Raw genomic sequence first — 17,603 nt, 5'->3', positions numbered from 1 at the left:
TTGTATGTAGCGTCTATGCTGATGACATTAATATTTTCATCACAAGGGAATGCGATTTCAATAAGGTATTAAGCATATTTAAGGCCTTTTCAAAAATTTCGGGTGCTAAGCTAAATCTCAATAAATGTAACGGTCTCTGGGTTGGTCGATGGAAAACCCGGGTAGACTGTCCTCTAGGCGTTGCATGGTCGACTAGAGGTTCGAAATGCCTTGGTGTCTGGATTGATACTGACCCCATACGCGGAGATGCTAAAGTTGAGGAGGAAATAGCTACGAAGTTAAAAGAGACAATGAACAGATGGAAAGTGAGAACCGGTTCAATGTCCTTGAGAGGGAGAGTACTGGCTTGTAACCAGTTTATTGCTCCAAGAATATGGCATGTACTTCAGGTTTTTACCCCGGGATCAGCCATGGTGAGGAGACTACAATCCTTACTGGTTGACTTCGTGTGGAATGGCAGGAAGCACTGGCTTCGTGCAAATGTAGTGACTGCACCCATTAACGAAGGCGGCCTTGGGCTCGTAGACTTGACCACAAAAATAATGGCATTTAGATTCCTTACAGCACAACGTCTATTATTAGAAAAGGATATCAGCCCTTGGAGAGCTCTTGCGTTGCAAAGAATGGAAGCAACCTCGGGCACTGGAAATGCTTACGCTCTCCTCTCTGGAGCGAAAACAATCTACCTTAATCAAACAAGTGACAATTATTACTATTCCCTTTTAGAGTCTTGGAAATCTTTTGATGTACAGCCCCTGATGCCAAGTAATGATAGAGGATCTGATCGACCTCGCTTGACTGGGTGGCCTCCCCCTGATTTAATGCCAACCTTCGTGTTTCACAGCAAGATACACAAATTATTTATGAAATTGCCTTTAGTCAAGCGAAAAGCGTACAAAGAAACATTATATATCAAAAGCTCTGAAACATGGCCTCTGAAATCGAAGGAAACTGATGAAAATGTGCAATGGTTAGGAATCAGAGGGTGGCCAACCCTTGGTTTAGACGCTGATGTGTCGTGGAGACTCTGCCATGGTGCGTGGGCGGATGGTGTGTTCCTCCACCGGATTGGAATAATTCGGACATCAGCCTGTCCCTGGTGCCCTGGTCAAGAGGCTACAGCCTGGCATTTGACATTCCTATGTAGTAAAACGCGCTCGATGTGGAAGGCTGTCGTAAAATCAGTAAAATCACTGACTGAATTAGAGCAAATACCGCTACTTTTCTTATATTCAGGGTTACCAAGGCAGAAAAAATTTGATGCTAAGGGAGTTAGGCTAGCAAATTTTCTTGTATCTCTAGCCAAATCAGCAGTGTATCAAGATGTAACACTTTATTTTAGAGGAAAAGTAGATTTTGTGAACTATTTGCCTTCTGTAAAAAAGAAATTATTGAGAAGGTTAAAGTCCGAAGAAAGCTACCATCGGGCTAATGATTCCATTACAGAATATCTAGCCTTTTGGGGGTATAAGGATTACCTCATAAATTCAAGGACTGGAGAGCATAACAAAAATGCTCTATAATTTAGTTCATTTATAGTAAAAGAAGGAAAAAAAATCCTCTCTGAGATGCAATTTTGAGTAATTAGAAGCACATTATTACCTAACATGATTTGATGCTTGGAAACTAAAAATTCCCACACCTTGAGAGATAATAATAATAATAATAATAATAATAATAATATATATATATATATATATATATATATATATATATATTAAAAATAAAATTGGACTTAGAGTTGACCCTTGAAGAATACACAATTAAATGATCTGCTTGGATTGGATAACAGCTGTAATTTTAGGCTTTCCTTTTGTAAACCCATGCTGATTGCAAGGTAGAAGACTATGTTTGTCCAGAAATGATAAAATTCTAGCATTACTATTTTTTTTCAAATAGTATGTTGGAAAAAGAGTAGTTTTGCAGGGCAATTTCCTTAGGCTATTCAAATCCTCTGAACTACCTTTAGAGGATTTCGAGGACAAAGTAGTTTACACTCTGGCATGATTTTTTTTTCTCTGTGGAATTTTTGATGTTTCTGTGCATGTCCGCATTGTCAGTGACTGTTATGCCAAACTCTCTCGTTGCGCTCGTGACTGGGCTGAGTGTGACTCTCATTTGTGATTGCTTGCAGATCCTGCTGATGAATGAGGAGATCTCGGCCATGGAGCTGGACTTCCTCCTCCGCTTCCCCATCACGCCCCACGTCACCAGCCCCGTCGACTTCCTCTCCAACAGCAGCTGGGGTGGCATCCGCAGCCTCTCCGGCAAGGACGAATTCAGGTCTCTCTCTCTCTCCCTCCCTCCCTCTCCACTGCACTGCAACTATCCCATTGCGAATCCCACCCTCGACTCACCTTTCACTTTGCTGCAACTTGCAGACAATCATGTTGATGTGTAACAGGAGACCCTGAAATTTTGCAAATACAGCAGACTGCGGATTATCCAATGGGCTGTGGATTTGGATCCATATTGTGGATTATCTGTGCATGAGTTTCATACTCCTACGTTTTCTGTGATCTTTATAAAAAATAAAATCAGACGCCAAAGTATCAGGATTATTGCATTTTCAAACAAGGCTACTCCAGATTTATTATTATCTACGATCTTTAAATATACAGTAGACTCTCGTTCATATTAACAACATCATTACGAAGTTTTCACTATTACGAAGCAAATCGTTGGTCCCGACGAAGACCTATCCAATCTATAGCAGAAGAAACATTATTACAAAATTTTTGTTTTTACGAAATTACGAACCTTGGTCCCAGTCTCGGCAGTTATAAAATGAACTTTATCACGAAGTTCCACGAATAAGCAATGGCATTTCGGTGGATATTCACTATGCTAAGTTTTAATAATTGTGCCGTGTTTAAGTTCTTCTCGTGTACTGTGCCCTAGAGCATCAATTATGGTTCTATATTCAGTGTACACGCAACATCATATAATAAGCTTCATTCCTGTGGTGTCATGGCTTTCCACTCATAAGTACTCGTAAATTGGACGTACAGTTAGTCCTCTTCCTACGCACATTTGATTTACGAATTTTCAGAGATACGAGCATTCAAAATCTTCAAATTTTGAATTTGGCATCTTTCAATTTGGCCGATGCTATGCTATGTGGTGTGTGGGGTAGAGGAACTCTCACTGTGGGCACAACCTGAACAAAGTATCCTTGAATCCGGTTTGAATTTAGGAAATGTTCAGCGTTTTGCCCGTTCTTCCTTACTGAAAGGAGCAATTTTTTTTTTCGGTTCCGGCTGTGTCACACGCCCAGCTGGATGAGTTCATAATATCGTGAGTTAGCGCAAAATTGTGATGCATTGTTACATTTTTAGTATATCTGTACTTCTCAATGCCTTTCATTCAGTCCGACTGGCGAGAGTTGGCTAATGACGGCACAATAGGAGGGGCCAGCATGGTTTACAGTCAATTGCTGTCCCCCAAATGCACCCTCGCCTCGTCTCACAACGTTGTCAACTGCACAAGGCGCACTGAAATAACCATGATCCACCAAAACAAACCCTTTCTTCGAATCACCAAAACAAGTGATTCTTCCTCTGGGTCCTTCACGCTCTTCGTCCCTTCCCCACCTCCTTTCTTCACGGAGCCCTTTGTAGGCATTTCCCTTTCTTATGTGGCAACCTTGCCCCATACCCGGACCTAGGCCATTCTGCCTGTCATCGAACAACTCTCGGCGCCCGTACTGTAGGTTTATAAACTTAGGAACAAGGTCTTGGAACACTTTCAGTTCATATATTGGACTTCTTGTATTCGGGAAGATATCAACCCTCGATTGCATCATGCCGCATTCTTCTGTTGAGAAACTGAAACGAATTTTCCTGGTTATACCGTATAAGCGTGTGTAAGAGGCGCACCCCTATTTTGAGTATCGAAGCTATAGAGAAAAAAAATTTTGCTGCATTTTTTTTTGTCCTATCGTGTGGTGTTGCAGACGTATGCCTGGAATTTCGACAGTTATCGAAAATTGCTCTTTCAATACTAATTGAAAGAGGAATTTTTGATAACTGCGGCAGTAATAGCGGCATAAGAGGGAGTAGAAAGAGTTCCGATCCTCTCTTTGCATGCGCCGTTGCTCTACGATTCTAGTCCTACTCACGAACAGTTTTGTTTAAAAGCTCTCGCAGGAGTATTGCAATAGAATTGCAGCCGTGGAAAATTTTAAGGCAAAACACGACAGGCACATAGCGTAAATCTTCCCAAGAGATTGGACAACAATCGGGGCAATCTCAGCGCCGTAGGATAATAACCATGTCTTAGATTTAATGGAACCACACTCGGCCCTCCATCAGCCAATGCCTCTGCCATTTTTTTCCCTTTCCGAGACCCCACAGGAAAATAGGAAAATATCAAGTAACAGGGGAACAATGGAATCGTGTGTCATCCCTACCCCATCTCACCAACTGACCTTTTTCGGTCTACCAGGTTCAATTCTCCGTGTTTCTGGAGGCCAAATGCCAGGTGAGTCACCTACTGAGCTTGAAGATATCTCGATATCTTTCAGCAATTGTAAGTTTTTTAAGCTATAATTCATTGACACAAAGATTTATAATTAAAACAAGGCTACTAATATTCAACATAGTCCAAACAGCACAATTTTGGTAGAAACAAGTGTAGCATAAGCGCATTCAAACAAGATGAGACTGACTGGAAACTTCAGGCAACGCAAACTGCGTATATCAAATTGCTGCGCCTTCGCCCCTTCGCTTTGAAGGCAACTACGTCACATGCAAGATTGGACGTGTTCTTCCCTTGCTCCTTCGCTCATAGCCTCGTAGCTTGAAATGTGGAGGGGAGGGAGCGTGCTCCTTCCCCTCGACCTCCCCTTCAGTGCTCTTCTCCTATATGCATTTCCGATTTCTTCTAACCACAATTTAGTCCAACAATGAACACACTCGTTCGAATTTTTTAAACCACTGGTTTTGACACCAATCTAATTTTCAGTTGCAAAAATCCTCATATTAGCGTCTGAAGATGATTTTTGAAAAATCAGGTCCTCAGCGCAATGGAAATTACTTGGCAAGACAGATGTTTACTATTAACCAGGTATGTCCTTCAAAACTACTCGTTTCTCTATGTTTGATAAGCGATTACTATATGCAGTATGAATGCCACGCGTTGCCCACTCATGGCAGTAAATTTAGCGGGCCCTCCGGAGCAAAAAAAAACCCTGTGCGATCTTTTATATGTTCACCTCCGGGGTACCGACGTGACGGCGCGATTCTTACAAGAAAAGCAAACAGGAACATTTAAAAAATACGTCGCTAAGGGAGAAACTCCCCTGCCTGCCGCTTGTTTTTGACCTAGGATTACAGATGACTGACTCACACTGAAAACCAAGGCCACTCAGTTCCCCCTGGACTTGCGACCGGTGAAGGGGAGGGGGGGAGATAAGAAGTTTGTGTAAGAGGCGCACCCTCATTTTAGGATGCAATTTCTGGGAAAAAAAGGTGCACATCTTACACACGCTTATATGATATGTATATATATATATATATATATATATATATATATATATATATATAAATAAATTCACAGGTAAGGAAAGAAAGGGATAGGAACATGGAATAGAAAAAGGACGAGGACAACGGTGCTGTGGTAGATGGAAAAAAGCCAGAAATCAGAGGGTAAAAATGCGGCCTGACTGGGACTCGAACCCAGAACCTCCTGGTTGCCGGCCAGGTGCTCTACCAGTTGCGCTACCAGGACGCTTAGATTTACCATGATTTCGGCGGGGGTTTATACACAGAAAACTCCCTTTGCTATGGCCCACCAGAGTAACCAATAGATGGCACTGGGGCAGCTCACCACTCACCAACGGAAGGAATGGACGAGGACACAAGGATGAAAGGAAAGGTACACACTCACACGATAGCAGGAAAGAGACAGGAACATGCGTTTCGGGGCACGCAGAGCCCAAGTGAAATAAACTTCGTACCGCCTAACAATCAATGGACTTACAGTTTACTTACACCATTTATAAATCAAGAGCAGCTGTATCGTTTTTAATCATGTTTAATCTATTATAATAAAATAAGGATACAAATTCAATAAAACTACGTAAATGAGTACCAAAATTGCTTGTCAGAAAGACATTTTCTTTATTGAATCTACATAGGGTGAATCGGAGCACGTTTACGCGGATTTTTTTCAACAAATTTTCTTACGTTTTAGCTTAAGAAATTTTGGGCATTGTGGTTTAATAAAGCAGGGTTTAATGTCTTGCGTCAAGCACCTTCTGAGAAACAACAGTTTTTGTTTTGTTATCAGGCGCAAGATGAAGCGGATGAAGCTAAATAAATATAGCGAAGCAAAGCAGTGACGCAGTGAGGGGAGGTTTTGGGGGATAAACCCCCCCATCCCCCAAGAGCTTAGAGAATTTTTTATGAAAGATTTTGTTATTAATATTTGGGGGACGGATGACTAACAAACAAAACATATTTAACTATTCACACAGCCACAAAACCCACTATTTTGAACCATTTATCTTAAAAAATGTCTGGGGGAAGTGCCCCCACACTTCCCGCTTACCTTAGCGAGTTTTCTATACCCTACAGACCCGTGGTATTAGCTGCGCCCAAAACCCCCTATCCTAGCTACGCACTTGAAGCGAAGGAAGAAATACAGAGGATGGTTTATCGACTCGTGAACATAGCACGCTAAATTGACCATGAGAAAATCATGGGTTTTCATTAGCACATGAGCACAAACAACACAAAAACTGAAAGAATGACCATGCGATTTTTTAATCGTTATCACGAATGCAACACGAATTGTAAATTGAATACGTTTAAGCTCAAAAGGGCATATGAGTTGAGATCATGCAATCTACGGAATGAGGACTTCCTAACCTTTGAATTTTCCTCTGAGTAAAGTTGCGTGAATCCATTCATCACCAATTTTTTTAATGATCAAACACGTTCCGTTGGATAGTTATGGTTGGTTTAGGCTTCGAAAGATCATGAGCACAGAAACTACATTTTTCTGTAAATCATGCCTTGGTAAGCCAGGTACGTCCAAGGACTTAAAATATTCAGATAGATAGTTGGTGATTTCGTCTTCGTTTGTTACACATTTAAAAGATTCGAATCCATGCAGAGTACGAACTATTTGAATTTACCTCGTTACGAAATGAGTTAAAACTACTCGATTCCTCGACAGGAACAAGGACATTACCGTTTGTCAACAATTGCTTGGAGATTAGTAACACGGTAGTGAAGTGTCAACTCGAGCTGGGCCACGGCTGGGCTTACAATCAGCTCGAATTAAATTTTTTAAATGAAATTTCAATTTAATTAATATTTTGAATATATTTAGTAATTAAAATGTTATATTGTTACTAAATTCAGTTATTAAAGTGGTAAAAACAAAACAAATTATTTAATTTGCAGTTTTGACCGACTTATCAATTGTTGTGTTACTATAACTCCTAAAAGCATGCCCATAGAAAAGAGATGAATTTTTTGTGTGAAATTATCCTTTTTTTAATGGCCTATATGTTAACCCCGCCTGAGACGAATCCAAAGAACCAAATCTCATTTAAATCGGTGCAGCCGTTCTCGAGTTATAAGTGTTCTAACTAACACGATTTTCGACTTTCTTATATATATATATATTTTTTTTTCTGTGTAATTTAATCGCGTTTATTAAACACTGTTTTTTCTGACGATTCCTGAAAGAAACATTCAAACGAACTTCGTTATTATGAACCTCCGGTTTTTTGGTCCCACTAACTTCGTAATAACGAGGATCTACTGTAGTTATCATGTTGGAAATGCTCAATGATAGCCGTGGCCTAGCATTTGGTCAAATACTTCCCAAGGGGAGAGAGATTTTTTTTGCATTCTGGCATGTACATGTACGTGACCGGTCAAGGTTAAGGTGGAGAGGAAGGGAGAGTGTTTGGCAGTGGGAGCATAGATTGCACCAGTCACTTGCCTGTGGAGACAGTTTGCCACAAGCCCTGGTTTTTCCCACAACCACTGATGCGCAATGATGTCATGGCGAGCCAGTTGCCTTCACGGGAGCTCTGTGTTCCAAGCATTGAGGAGTGCGATCGCGCTCGGTGATCACTGATATGCACGTCCTGGCGCCGTCGCATCCCAGGCAACTTGTGCGAGACACTGTTGCGTGGCATGGTGCCTGACGGTGTAGTTTCCGACGTCGTGCAGTGGTTTTGAAGCATAAGCGCAAACTGCTTTTCTGAATCCGTGTCACACAGCCGTGGATGCACGATTTTTGTATGGAGCAGTGGGAACACGCTAACGGTGGGAACAGGTGAATCACTTTCTTGCTGCTGAAAAGGTTGAGGTTAGGTGAAGAAAGCTCTCTTCAAATCCAGAAGGCAACTCATAAGAACCAGACCATGTGCACAAATAATTATGCATCTGTGATTTACGTAAATTATGGGCTCTAAAGAAATTTAAGTGATAGTTTTGATTATCCATGCTTTCTGAATATTTGTGCTGCTGTTCCCTATCATTAACCTGGTAAATCCCTCAGGCCACCCACTGCTCCCGTTCTGGCCCACCAGAGTCTGGTGAGTCGATCCACCATCGGGTTCCTCTTGTCGCTCTCTCTCTCTCTCTGACTCGTAATGTGTCTTCGTTGTAGGGTTTAGCTCACGGGTGTAAATTTTATTTGATCTCAAACTATGGAGATCTGCATGTGGTGGTAGAGGGGCGTGAGAGAGTTATGCTCTAATGCTGAGTCTAATGATTATGATGATGATGTTAGATAAATTTAACCAATAAATGTACCATGAAGTACCCACCTCAGGTCAGAGGAGGTGAATGGGTATAGATGCGTGGGCACTCAGCACCTGTTTTGAGTGTTTGCTTCCCCTTTGAGATATTTGTCTGCCTGACAATTCATGTATTCATTTGGCTGGCTACGTACTTATGTCTTGTTACTCAAATTATGTTCTTCATCCTCAGTTGCATGTTGAGCTATCTCCTTGAAGTTGAAGTACCTCTCTCCATTCTCTCTCATTCCAATGATCACTTAGGAACCTGGATCGTGACATTGAGAGCTCATGGAAGCGATGGAAGAAGTTGGTGGAGTCGGAGTGTCCAGAGAAAGAGAAGTTCCCACAAGAATGGAAGAACAAGTCTGCGTTGCAGCGGCTGTGCATGATGCGTGCCCTGCGCCCTGACCGCATGACCTACGCAATGGCGTGAGTGCTTTATTCATAGTCTGGGCATTCGATTTACAATTTCGTCTTCATTTCAGGATGGCTAATGTGGCATGTTTAAACTGAAAATTCTCGTCTTTTGCTGAGACATGCCCGTGCTCATAACTTTGTCTTCTGTGTCACATTTTGAGATTGATAGGTGATTATATATATGGATGAAGTTGTAATATTGTGAGAGTTGTGAACTGAGGTTCTGCAACTGAGCTTCAATGAATTCTGGAGAGTGGTCAGTGCTTCCACTTTAAGGCTGCTATTCTGGATAAGCGTTGCAAAAAATAGCATATGCTATTCTGCGGGTCATTATTGCAACGACCCCGTATTCTGAATGACGTGTAGTAATAATTTTGTTCGGAATAGCATCATGCTATTTCTTGCGCGAGCTATTTGGAAGCTCCGCCCCTTCCCGTATGAAAAACTTTCTAAACAGTTTGCGCAACCAATGAGGGAGAAGATATTTTATATATTTTTATGTATTTCATGGAATATTGACTTGCAATTACAAATAATTGCTTCATTTGCATTTAAAAATTATATTAAACCGTGGATTTATATAATACGCTTTGAAAATCTCGTTTAGGAAATCAGCTGATTGTTGTTGTTTTGATAATATCACAATGGCTTCAGACAGGTGGGTTAGGTCATAATTTTACTGTTATAATGATGATTTATCGGGCATAAATGTTGAATCATTTACCTATATCCGATCGGTCCTTTATCGTGAGATATATGTTATGCAAAATAATCATTGAAAGCTAAATATGTTTGATTTTCTTCGTAATTGTCTTTGGCTTCGAAGTCTGTCTGTTCGTTGCATGTCAAAATAAATATGTACCAACTTTTATTGCTTTGATCGTGACGATATAGCTTTACTGTATGGACTAGAAGCTTTCGTTTTTAATAATAACTTTATATTATATGACTCCCTAATTTCAGTATTCAATCTCTGTTTAGGAACTGAAGGAGGTGGCAACGTCACAGCTGTGCTTTCATGTATTACGATGGAATAGTATCGATATTTCAGCTGCATATTTGGAAAAAGCAGAGGGAGGTGATGGTGAATTTGAGGATGGATGTAACAGCTGTGAGAAAGTGAATCTAGCAATAGTGAATCGTGTGGAAAGTGCTGTTGTGTCAGTCATCATTGTTTTCGTATCAGCTGATTTTAATGTGCTCACTGAAATTTTTTATAGACCCTGAACTGTGCCGATATACTGAAAATTAATTGTGTGAATAACTTGCTTGGCTATAGAGGAAACAATTTGTATTGAATTCCTCATGATATATATTGCGTTTATGATGTACATGAATATTCCATTAAACGTTTGTGGTGAATCATATTTGTTCGGAAACTTTATTGGTGTTCGGAGAAATCCTTTGTTTTCAAGCAAGTAATTCAAGTCGACTGCCCGTTGTTATAATTTAGTAAATTTTAAGTTTTAATTGTAGAAGGTAGCGAATAGTGGGGAAAATAATTTCGACTCGTTGCATGTATTTGTTTATACTGTCCAATTGAGGAAATGAATGGCTGATCAAAGTATATCGTATTATTATGGTAATATGTATATGGTTTTCATTGAAAGCTATAACTATTATAATATTTGGCGAGTTAGTGTGTTAACACAAGCTTGAAAATTTTCAAGAATCGACCTCATAGCCTACATTGAGGATATTTTTAGTAGCAAGTCAAGTGATGAAATAAAATTATGAGTTGTAAATATGAATAAAACACGGAAAATTTGGGCTATTCATAGTAATTCTTTGCATTAATTGCTATTATTTTCGTACTGTCGATGAAGCAAGCTTGTGCTTCATATATTAAGCTCAAATGTTAATTTCTAACCAATTCACTTAACTAGTTAAATATTCATCACTTATGCTACTATTGTTTAATTAAAATAAAGCAGATATCATTTTATTTTTGGCTATTATTCCATTTTTCAATACTTGATTATGTTACTTTAACCTCAGAAAAACAATTCGACATCGCAAGGCGCACGTTTTCAGGGTTGCAATACCGAATAGCTCGGCCTCGAAGACCGCGTAATATTATAGCAAGCCTACCGGTTGCAATTCGCCGTTCAGAATAGTGAATTGCTACGGGCCTATGCTATTCTGAGAATTACGTCTTCCGGTGTAGTAAAAACACGAATTGCAACCGTTCTGAATACCAAATAGCATAGGCGTTGCAATACGCTATATTATAGCAACATCGGTTGCAATATCGGAGAATAGCATAATGCTATTCCATCCAGAATAGCAGCCTAAGTTCATCAAAACTGTCTCTGTGTTCAATGATTGGTGTTCTCTCCTAAGGAACGATTATCGCACTTTCATCTGAGTCTGATCATGCTTTCTCTTCCCTCTGGGTGAGCTGTCTTCTCTTTGCACAGAATCGTCATCATTATCACTCAGTAAATGCATACATTCAAGTCATCTGTCGTTGTCAACACAAAGCATAAATTCATTTCTAGACGTTGACACAATTGACTGAGCCAAAGGGCCATTTCAATTTCGAAATGGCTCTAGGTCAAAGTACGACCACAAATCTGCTTGTCGCAAAATGATACTGGCTATGCAAACAAAATTCTACTTATATCTAGGTGGTGAAATTTCATTGCGTAGACAGCGGCAAAAGATGGCGCACAATGTATTCTTTTATGCTCAACATCATCATCTTTCAATTAATTATGCCTTAGCTATTATGATAACAAGGTAGGCAATTAAAGTCACATTGTATATTCTTGTAATTGTATGTATTATATGTATATTCTATAATTATTGTAATTCCATATTGGGTAGTGGCACAGCGAGGGGGGGATTTTGGGGGATAAACTAAAACCCCCAGAGCTCAGAGAAATTTTTAAATTTAATCCATTTTACTTAATGGATTAGTATTACTTATAATAAAGTCTTAGGATTAATCAAATATCCCTAAGAAAGCCATAAAACTCGCCATTTGGAACCATTAGTCTTAAAAATTTTCTGGAGGAGGGCCCCCACAACTCCCACTTACCCTGGCGGGTATGCAATACCCCAACACCCCAAAGTATTAGTTGCGCCTAAAACCCCCCCTAGCCTTAATTTTTGGCTGCGCCCAGGACTGGGGACTCTTAGTATCAATGAAGAGTGGATGCATTGTAGGTGTAATTTCAAGGAAAGGGTGTTTTATTGGTATTAATTAGAGATGGGTCGAATAGCAGATTTCTCGAATTCGAATATCGAATTCGAATATTAAATCATTGCTCGAATATTCGAATACCTCGAATACTAAATGATGAATGCTGGAATGTTTGACTCGGTTGCCTATGCATCAGGCAACACAAGATTTTGGGGAGTAATTTTGATTTCCTTTAAAGGATTCAAACAGGAATTTAGCTGATTAATGAATATTTTAATTTTATGGAAACAATTGGGCATATCATTAATTCAACTAACATCGCTTTACCCCCACTTCTGCTGCCAAGTGCTAGCTGACAATCTGAGGCATTTTGCAAAATACAAGCTCTTTTCCACCGGATTTTCTTCAATTATTTTCAGTCCATCTTTGGGAGTTCTCACGAGATAAGAAGATGAATTGGAATTGCTATCAGGGAGAAACCAAATATTCTGTAAAAATATCCCTTTGTCTGGGACTGTAACAATAAAGATTTATAGCACCACTCAATAATTGTAACTTGATATATGCTTTCGGAAAAAAATACCGCATCAACTTCCGAGAAGCTCTGCTGCTCATATCGAGTTTCGCCAGAATGCTAAGTCTCCGTCGTATTTTGACATTTATTTATTTGCGTAAAATGCTTAAATAAACTCAGAAATACGTCGTGTTTGGTCTTATTCTTTTTGAAATTACGCGCACATTACTAATATTTCAATTCAATAAAGGTGTAACATCAATTGACGAAAGTCATTCTTAGACACCTTTTGTGCTAATAGATGACTCATGCAGCGGTTGACCTCCACAGAAATGGGGAACTTCGAAGCTGGTAGGAAAAAAAAGGTCAGTGGGGGAGAAAAGGGAGGGCCGGAAACACGTTTCTATTTGTCTCGTGTAACTTGGTATTTTTTCGAAGCTAAGGTCTTCGTAATATGATCCATGCGCGAGCTGTGACCTTTTTTTTATTTCGAAGAAGAGGAAAGCCTCAGAGGGGGGGGGCTAGTGCTGAATGGAGAGGGATACCGGATCTTGGGAAATGCGCTAATGTAAGTATCCCACGGTACTCACACAGCAGTTGACCTCCAGAAATGGGGAACTTCGAAGCAGGTAGCCAGAAAAAGGTCAGTGGGTGAGAAAAGGGGGGAGGGCGTGAAACACGTTTTTATTGTTCTCGTAACTCGATACTTTTTTCGAAGCAGGGGTCTTCGTAATGCGATCCTTGCGCGAGCTGGGACCTTTTGTTTGATTTCGGAGAAGAGGAAAGCGTCAGAGTGAGTGAGGCGAGTGCTGACTGGAGGGGGATAGCGGATCGTGGGAAATGCCCTAAGGTTGCTATCCCACGGCACTGAGGTTCTCCTGATGGGGGGAATCGGGGATATTCGGATTTTTTTCACCCGACCATTTTCGGTTCCCCTCGTCGAACTCTTTTCACCGCTAAAATCCACGAATTTGATGTAATTCGTCAACTTGCGTAAAACGGCGCTGCGAGCACTAAATGACTACAGTTCTCTACATTTTTCCGAGTCAACTACCAACGACGTGCGTGCGACAGTGTATGACGCGAAATTCAAAGTATTCGAGGTATTCGAGGCGGTACTTTTCGCATAACTATTCGAAACCTCGAATATCGAATACTTTCTAATATTCGAGGTATTCGAGTATTCGCGGATACTATTCGCACATCTCTAGTATTAATGATTGCCGTGCGAATTCACTCCTAGTTTATGGGTGTAATTATATTTTTGAAAATAGTGCACTAAAACATTGCATCAAATACCGAATATGTAATTATTACCAGTGACTCAGTTTGAACATATGTGCATGTGACAGATGCATGAGTGTTTTGAAAGCTCTAAAAAGTCTGTAACTCCTGTTTGAAATCTCTCTAAGATTATGTAATTCCCTCACCTTCTTGTTGCCCTCATGTCTCTGTTGTCTTCTTGGTATGACAGTTGAGGACAAATTTTACGATGCAATCTGAGGTGGACGTAGGATGCTAATCATCACTTCCTCTGATATGCATTGCATTGCCTCTCTAAAGGTCGTTCATTGAGGAGAAGCTGGGGCCCAAGTATGTGGAGGGCAAGACGCTAGAGTTTGCCAAGTCTTTTGAGGAGACCAGTCCATCGACACCAATTTTCTTCATCCTATCACCTGGAGTTAATCCACTTAAGGTGAGTGTAGAGTTGAGAGCCTTTTTCATAGCTTGCATTGCAAATTGCCACTGGTCTGTGAGGAAGTGTGAGAGAAATATGTGGCCTGAAATTGGGGGCCAAAGGCAATTGGACAGATCATCTATGTATTTGGACCAAAGTGGCTCTGAAATTTTTAAAATATACAAATGGAAGAAAAATATTCATTGGGGTCCCTTCTCAAGGTTTATCAAGTTCGGGTGCAGGCCCCTCTTTGTAATGTTTAAAATACTGCCTCTATGTTGCATTTATGTCTTCTGCTTGATCCATTTCAAACTGATGTTGCTCTGAATTCACTCTCTCAATGTCATGATGGGTGAACACAATGCTAGAAGGAGCCTCGAGGACATGGGATCATTGCATAATCCCAAAGTGAGCACGTTACGTGAGGTGTGCTGCTCGCATGTCATTTGTCTTCTCTTCCGTTAGGATGTGGAGGCACTGGGGAGGTGCCTGGGCTTCACGTCAGACAAGCAAAACTTCCACAATGTGTCGCTGGGGCAGGGGCAGGAGGCGGTGGCCGAGGAAGCCATGGACATTGCTGCCAAATCTGGACACTGGGTCGTTCTGCAGGTGAGGGAGGGAATTGCTCATTGTCCAATTCATTGAATAGTAGATTGAATGGTTGTCCTTTGTGAGGTGTCCTCCCATTCATTCCCTTGGACCCTGCTCATTGGCCCATTGTAATGTCAATATGTACCATGCTTAACCTGTGAATCCAATTCTACACGATGAGTGTTTTATTCTGAGTGTGTGAGCGTGAACTTTTGGCAGAACATCCATTTGGTGAAGAAGTGGCTGCCAGCGCTGGAGAAGAGACTCGAGTACTACGGTGAGCACTCGCACCCCAGCTATCGAGTGTTCATGAGTGCCGAGCCGGCGGCCACCCCTGCAGCTCACATCATCCCGCAGGTACACCACTGGCGGTGCTTCATTGCTTTCCTACTTGGTCATATGTGCGCAATAATAATAATAATAATAATAATAATAATTTATTTTGTCTAGAGACCTTACAGCAAAAGATATAAGACACGTCATGAAAGGAAAAAAATGCAAATATATATATATAATAGATTATAAATAATTGTATGTTCACAGGATATTAATGCTTAATTGGAGGAATCAAATAGGTATTCGTTAACAGAATAATAATTCTTCTCATGAAGAAAAGATTTTAACTTCCTTTTGAATGACTCCATTGACTGAATTGATTTCAAATGCGCAGGAAGTTTATTATAAATTCTGAGGCCCAGCTCGCGTGGGCCCAGCTTTGATCTGTTAGTCCTAATGGAATGATAATGAAGGTTATTACAATTCCTAGTTTCATATTTGTGAACATCGCAATTGAGCATAAACAAATCAAGATTATAACGTACAAAAATTAAAATTGATAATAAATATACACACGGGAGTGGAAGAATGTTAAGTGCTTTAAAAATAGGCTTGGAGGGAGCATCAAAAGGTTTTTTTGCAATGATTCTAATTGCACGTTTTTGTAATGTGAACACCTTGGAGGCATGAGGGGATGAGCCCCAAAAAATTATATTGTATGACATTCGAGAATAAAAGATACCGTAATACAATGTAAGAAGAATATTTAAATCAACAGAGTTCCTAAGGTGTCTTAATAGATAGCAGATTGAACTTAGTTCAATGTGCAATGCCTCTCACCAGGAGAGTGTACAAAATCCATGTCGCTGAATTCATTCAAACTTTGTGCATAGTGTCATATGTGGTCCATCAGGCACTGTTCTCAAATCACCCCCAATAAATGGAGTTATGTGATCAATATTTAAATATTTAAAACAAAAAAAAAACATTTTTAACATTATCAGGTCAAATGTATCTGCTTCGGAATGGTCTCAGGATGTAGTATATTGTTACTGACGAGTGACTATGATGTTTGGTTGTCATGAGGAGGTACCAAGATCGAGGCTAATACGAGTCACTTTTTTCCACCATTCCTTTTTACTTTTTCTTTTACAGAAGCTTGCAATTAACCATTATTTCCATGATTTTTGCTGAAAATGTAATTTTTATGCGTGTTAATCTTTATACACATGCGGCAATCTTTTGCCATTTTTTCACATGATAGCATCCTTTGATTTAAGTTATGTATGTCCACGCCGCAACATGGTGCATTATTACGACACACATGTACTTGGTTCCCTTTTACGCCATTATATGATAGTCTGGACTCATATTCGTACAATTCAAGTCTGGTTTTCAAATTGGATTGCCTTATTAGTTGATATCTCTGCACTCTGGAGAGAAGGAAAGGAAAAACATGGCTGGGAAACCAAGGAAGGAATGTTTCACCAATGAGGATCGATAATTCTCTTGCTGGGAGAAGTAAAAGCAAAATACACCTACGAGATGCTTATCATGATCCCCTTGTTACTGATGGCTTGTGCTCAGACGAGAGTGGCTTCTCCTATAGCTTCCCAGATTAATTCAGACATTATGAATGAATAACAAGCTTCCCAACTGTTCTTAAGTTGCGAATAGCAATGCAACAAGGGCAAGAGCGAGAGGTACCTACCGTATATGCCTGAATATAGTCCCCCCCCTTTTAATCCAAAAATGCCCAACGTAAAAGTAAAGGGGGGGACAGTATTCGAACACATTTTTAAAACTTTTTTTTGAAACTGAAGCCTCAAAATCAGGGGGGGTGGGGGCTAAATTCAGAGAAATACGGTATGTTGCATGTGTGTGATTGATTGCAGGGCATCCTGGAGTCATCCATCAAGATAACGAACGAGCCGCCGACGGGCATGAGTGCCAATGTGCACAAGGCCCTGGACAACTTCAGCCAGGAGACACTGGAGATGTGCGGGAAGGAGGCCGAGTTCAAGGCCATCCTCTTCTCGCTCTGCTATTTCCACGCTGTAGTGGCAGAGCGACGCAAGTTTGGCCCGCAAGGCTGGAACAGGCTCTACCCCTTCAATGTCGGTGAGCACTCGCTTCTACAAATCACCTCCATGCACATCACCTACTTGTGATCCTTTTTTGAGTAGATGCCTCATCATTCAAGGACACAATT

At 40.5% G+C, this 17,603-nt stretch overlaps 1 protein-coding gene across 1 annotated transcript in view; it reads left to right on the top strand.

The window, feature by feature from the left end:
• Positions 1–17,603, top strand: part of LOC124156654 (dynein beta chain, ciliary) — a 315,587-nt gene that overhangs the window by 279,877 nt on the left and 18,107 nt on the right. Inside the window, exons 69-74 of the mRNA XM_046531313.1 lie at positions 2,135–2,283; positions 9,029–9,196; positions 14,410–14,542; positions 14,990–15,133; positions 15,335–15,472; positions 17,287–17,512. Coding sequence (XP_046387269.1) covers positions 2,135–2,283; positions 9,029–9,196; positions 14,410–14,542; positions 14,990–15,133; positions 15,335–15,472; positions 17,287–17,512 — 958 coding nt within the window. The remainder of the gene's footprint in view (positions 1–2,134; positions 2,284–9,028; positions 9,197–14,409; positions 14,543–14,989; positions 15,134–15,334; positions 15,473–17,286; positions 17,513–17,603) is intronic.

The sequence above is a fragment of the Ischnura elegans genome, chromosome 3 (assembly GCF_921293095.1).
Source record: "Ischnura elegans chromosome 3, ioIscEleg1.1, whole genome shotgun sequence".
In the NCBI taxonomy this organism is placed as follows: domain Eukaryota; kingdom Metazoa; phylum Arthropoda; class Insecta; order Odonata; family Coenagrionidae; genus Ischnura; species Ischnura elegans.
This window is presented reverse-complemented; position numbering and strand designations above follow the sequence as displayed.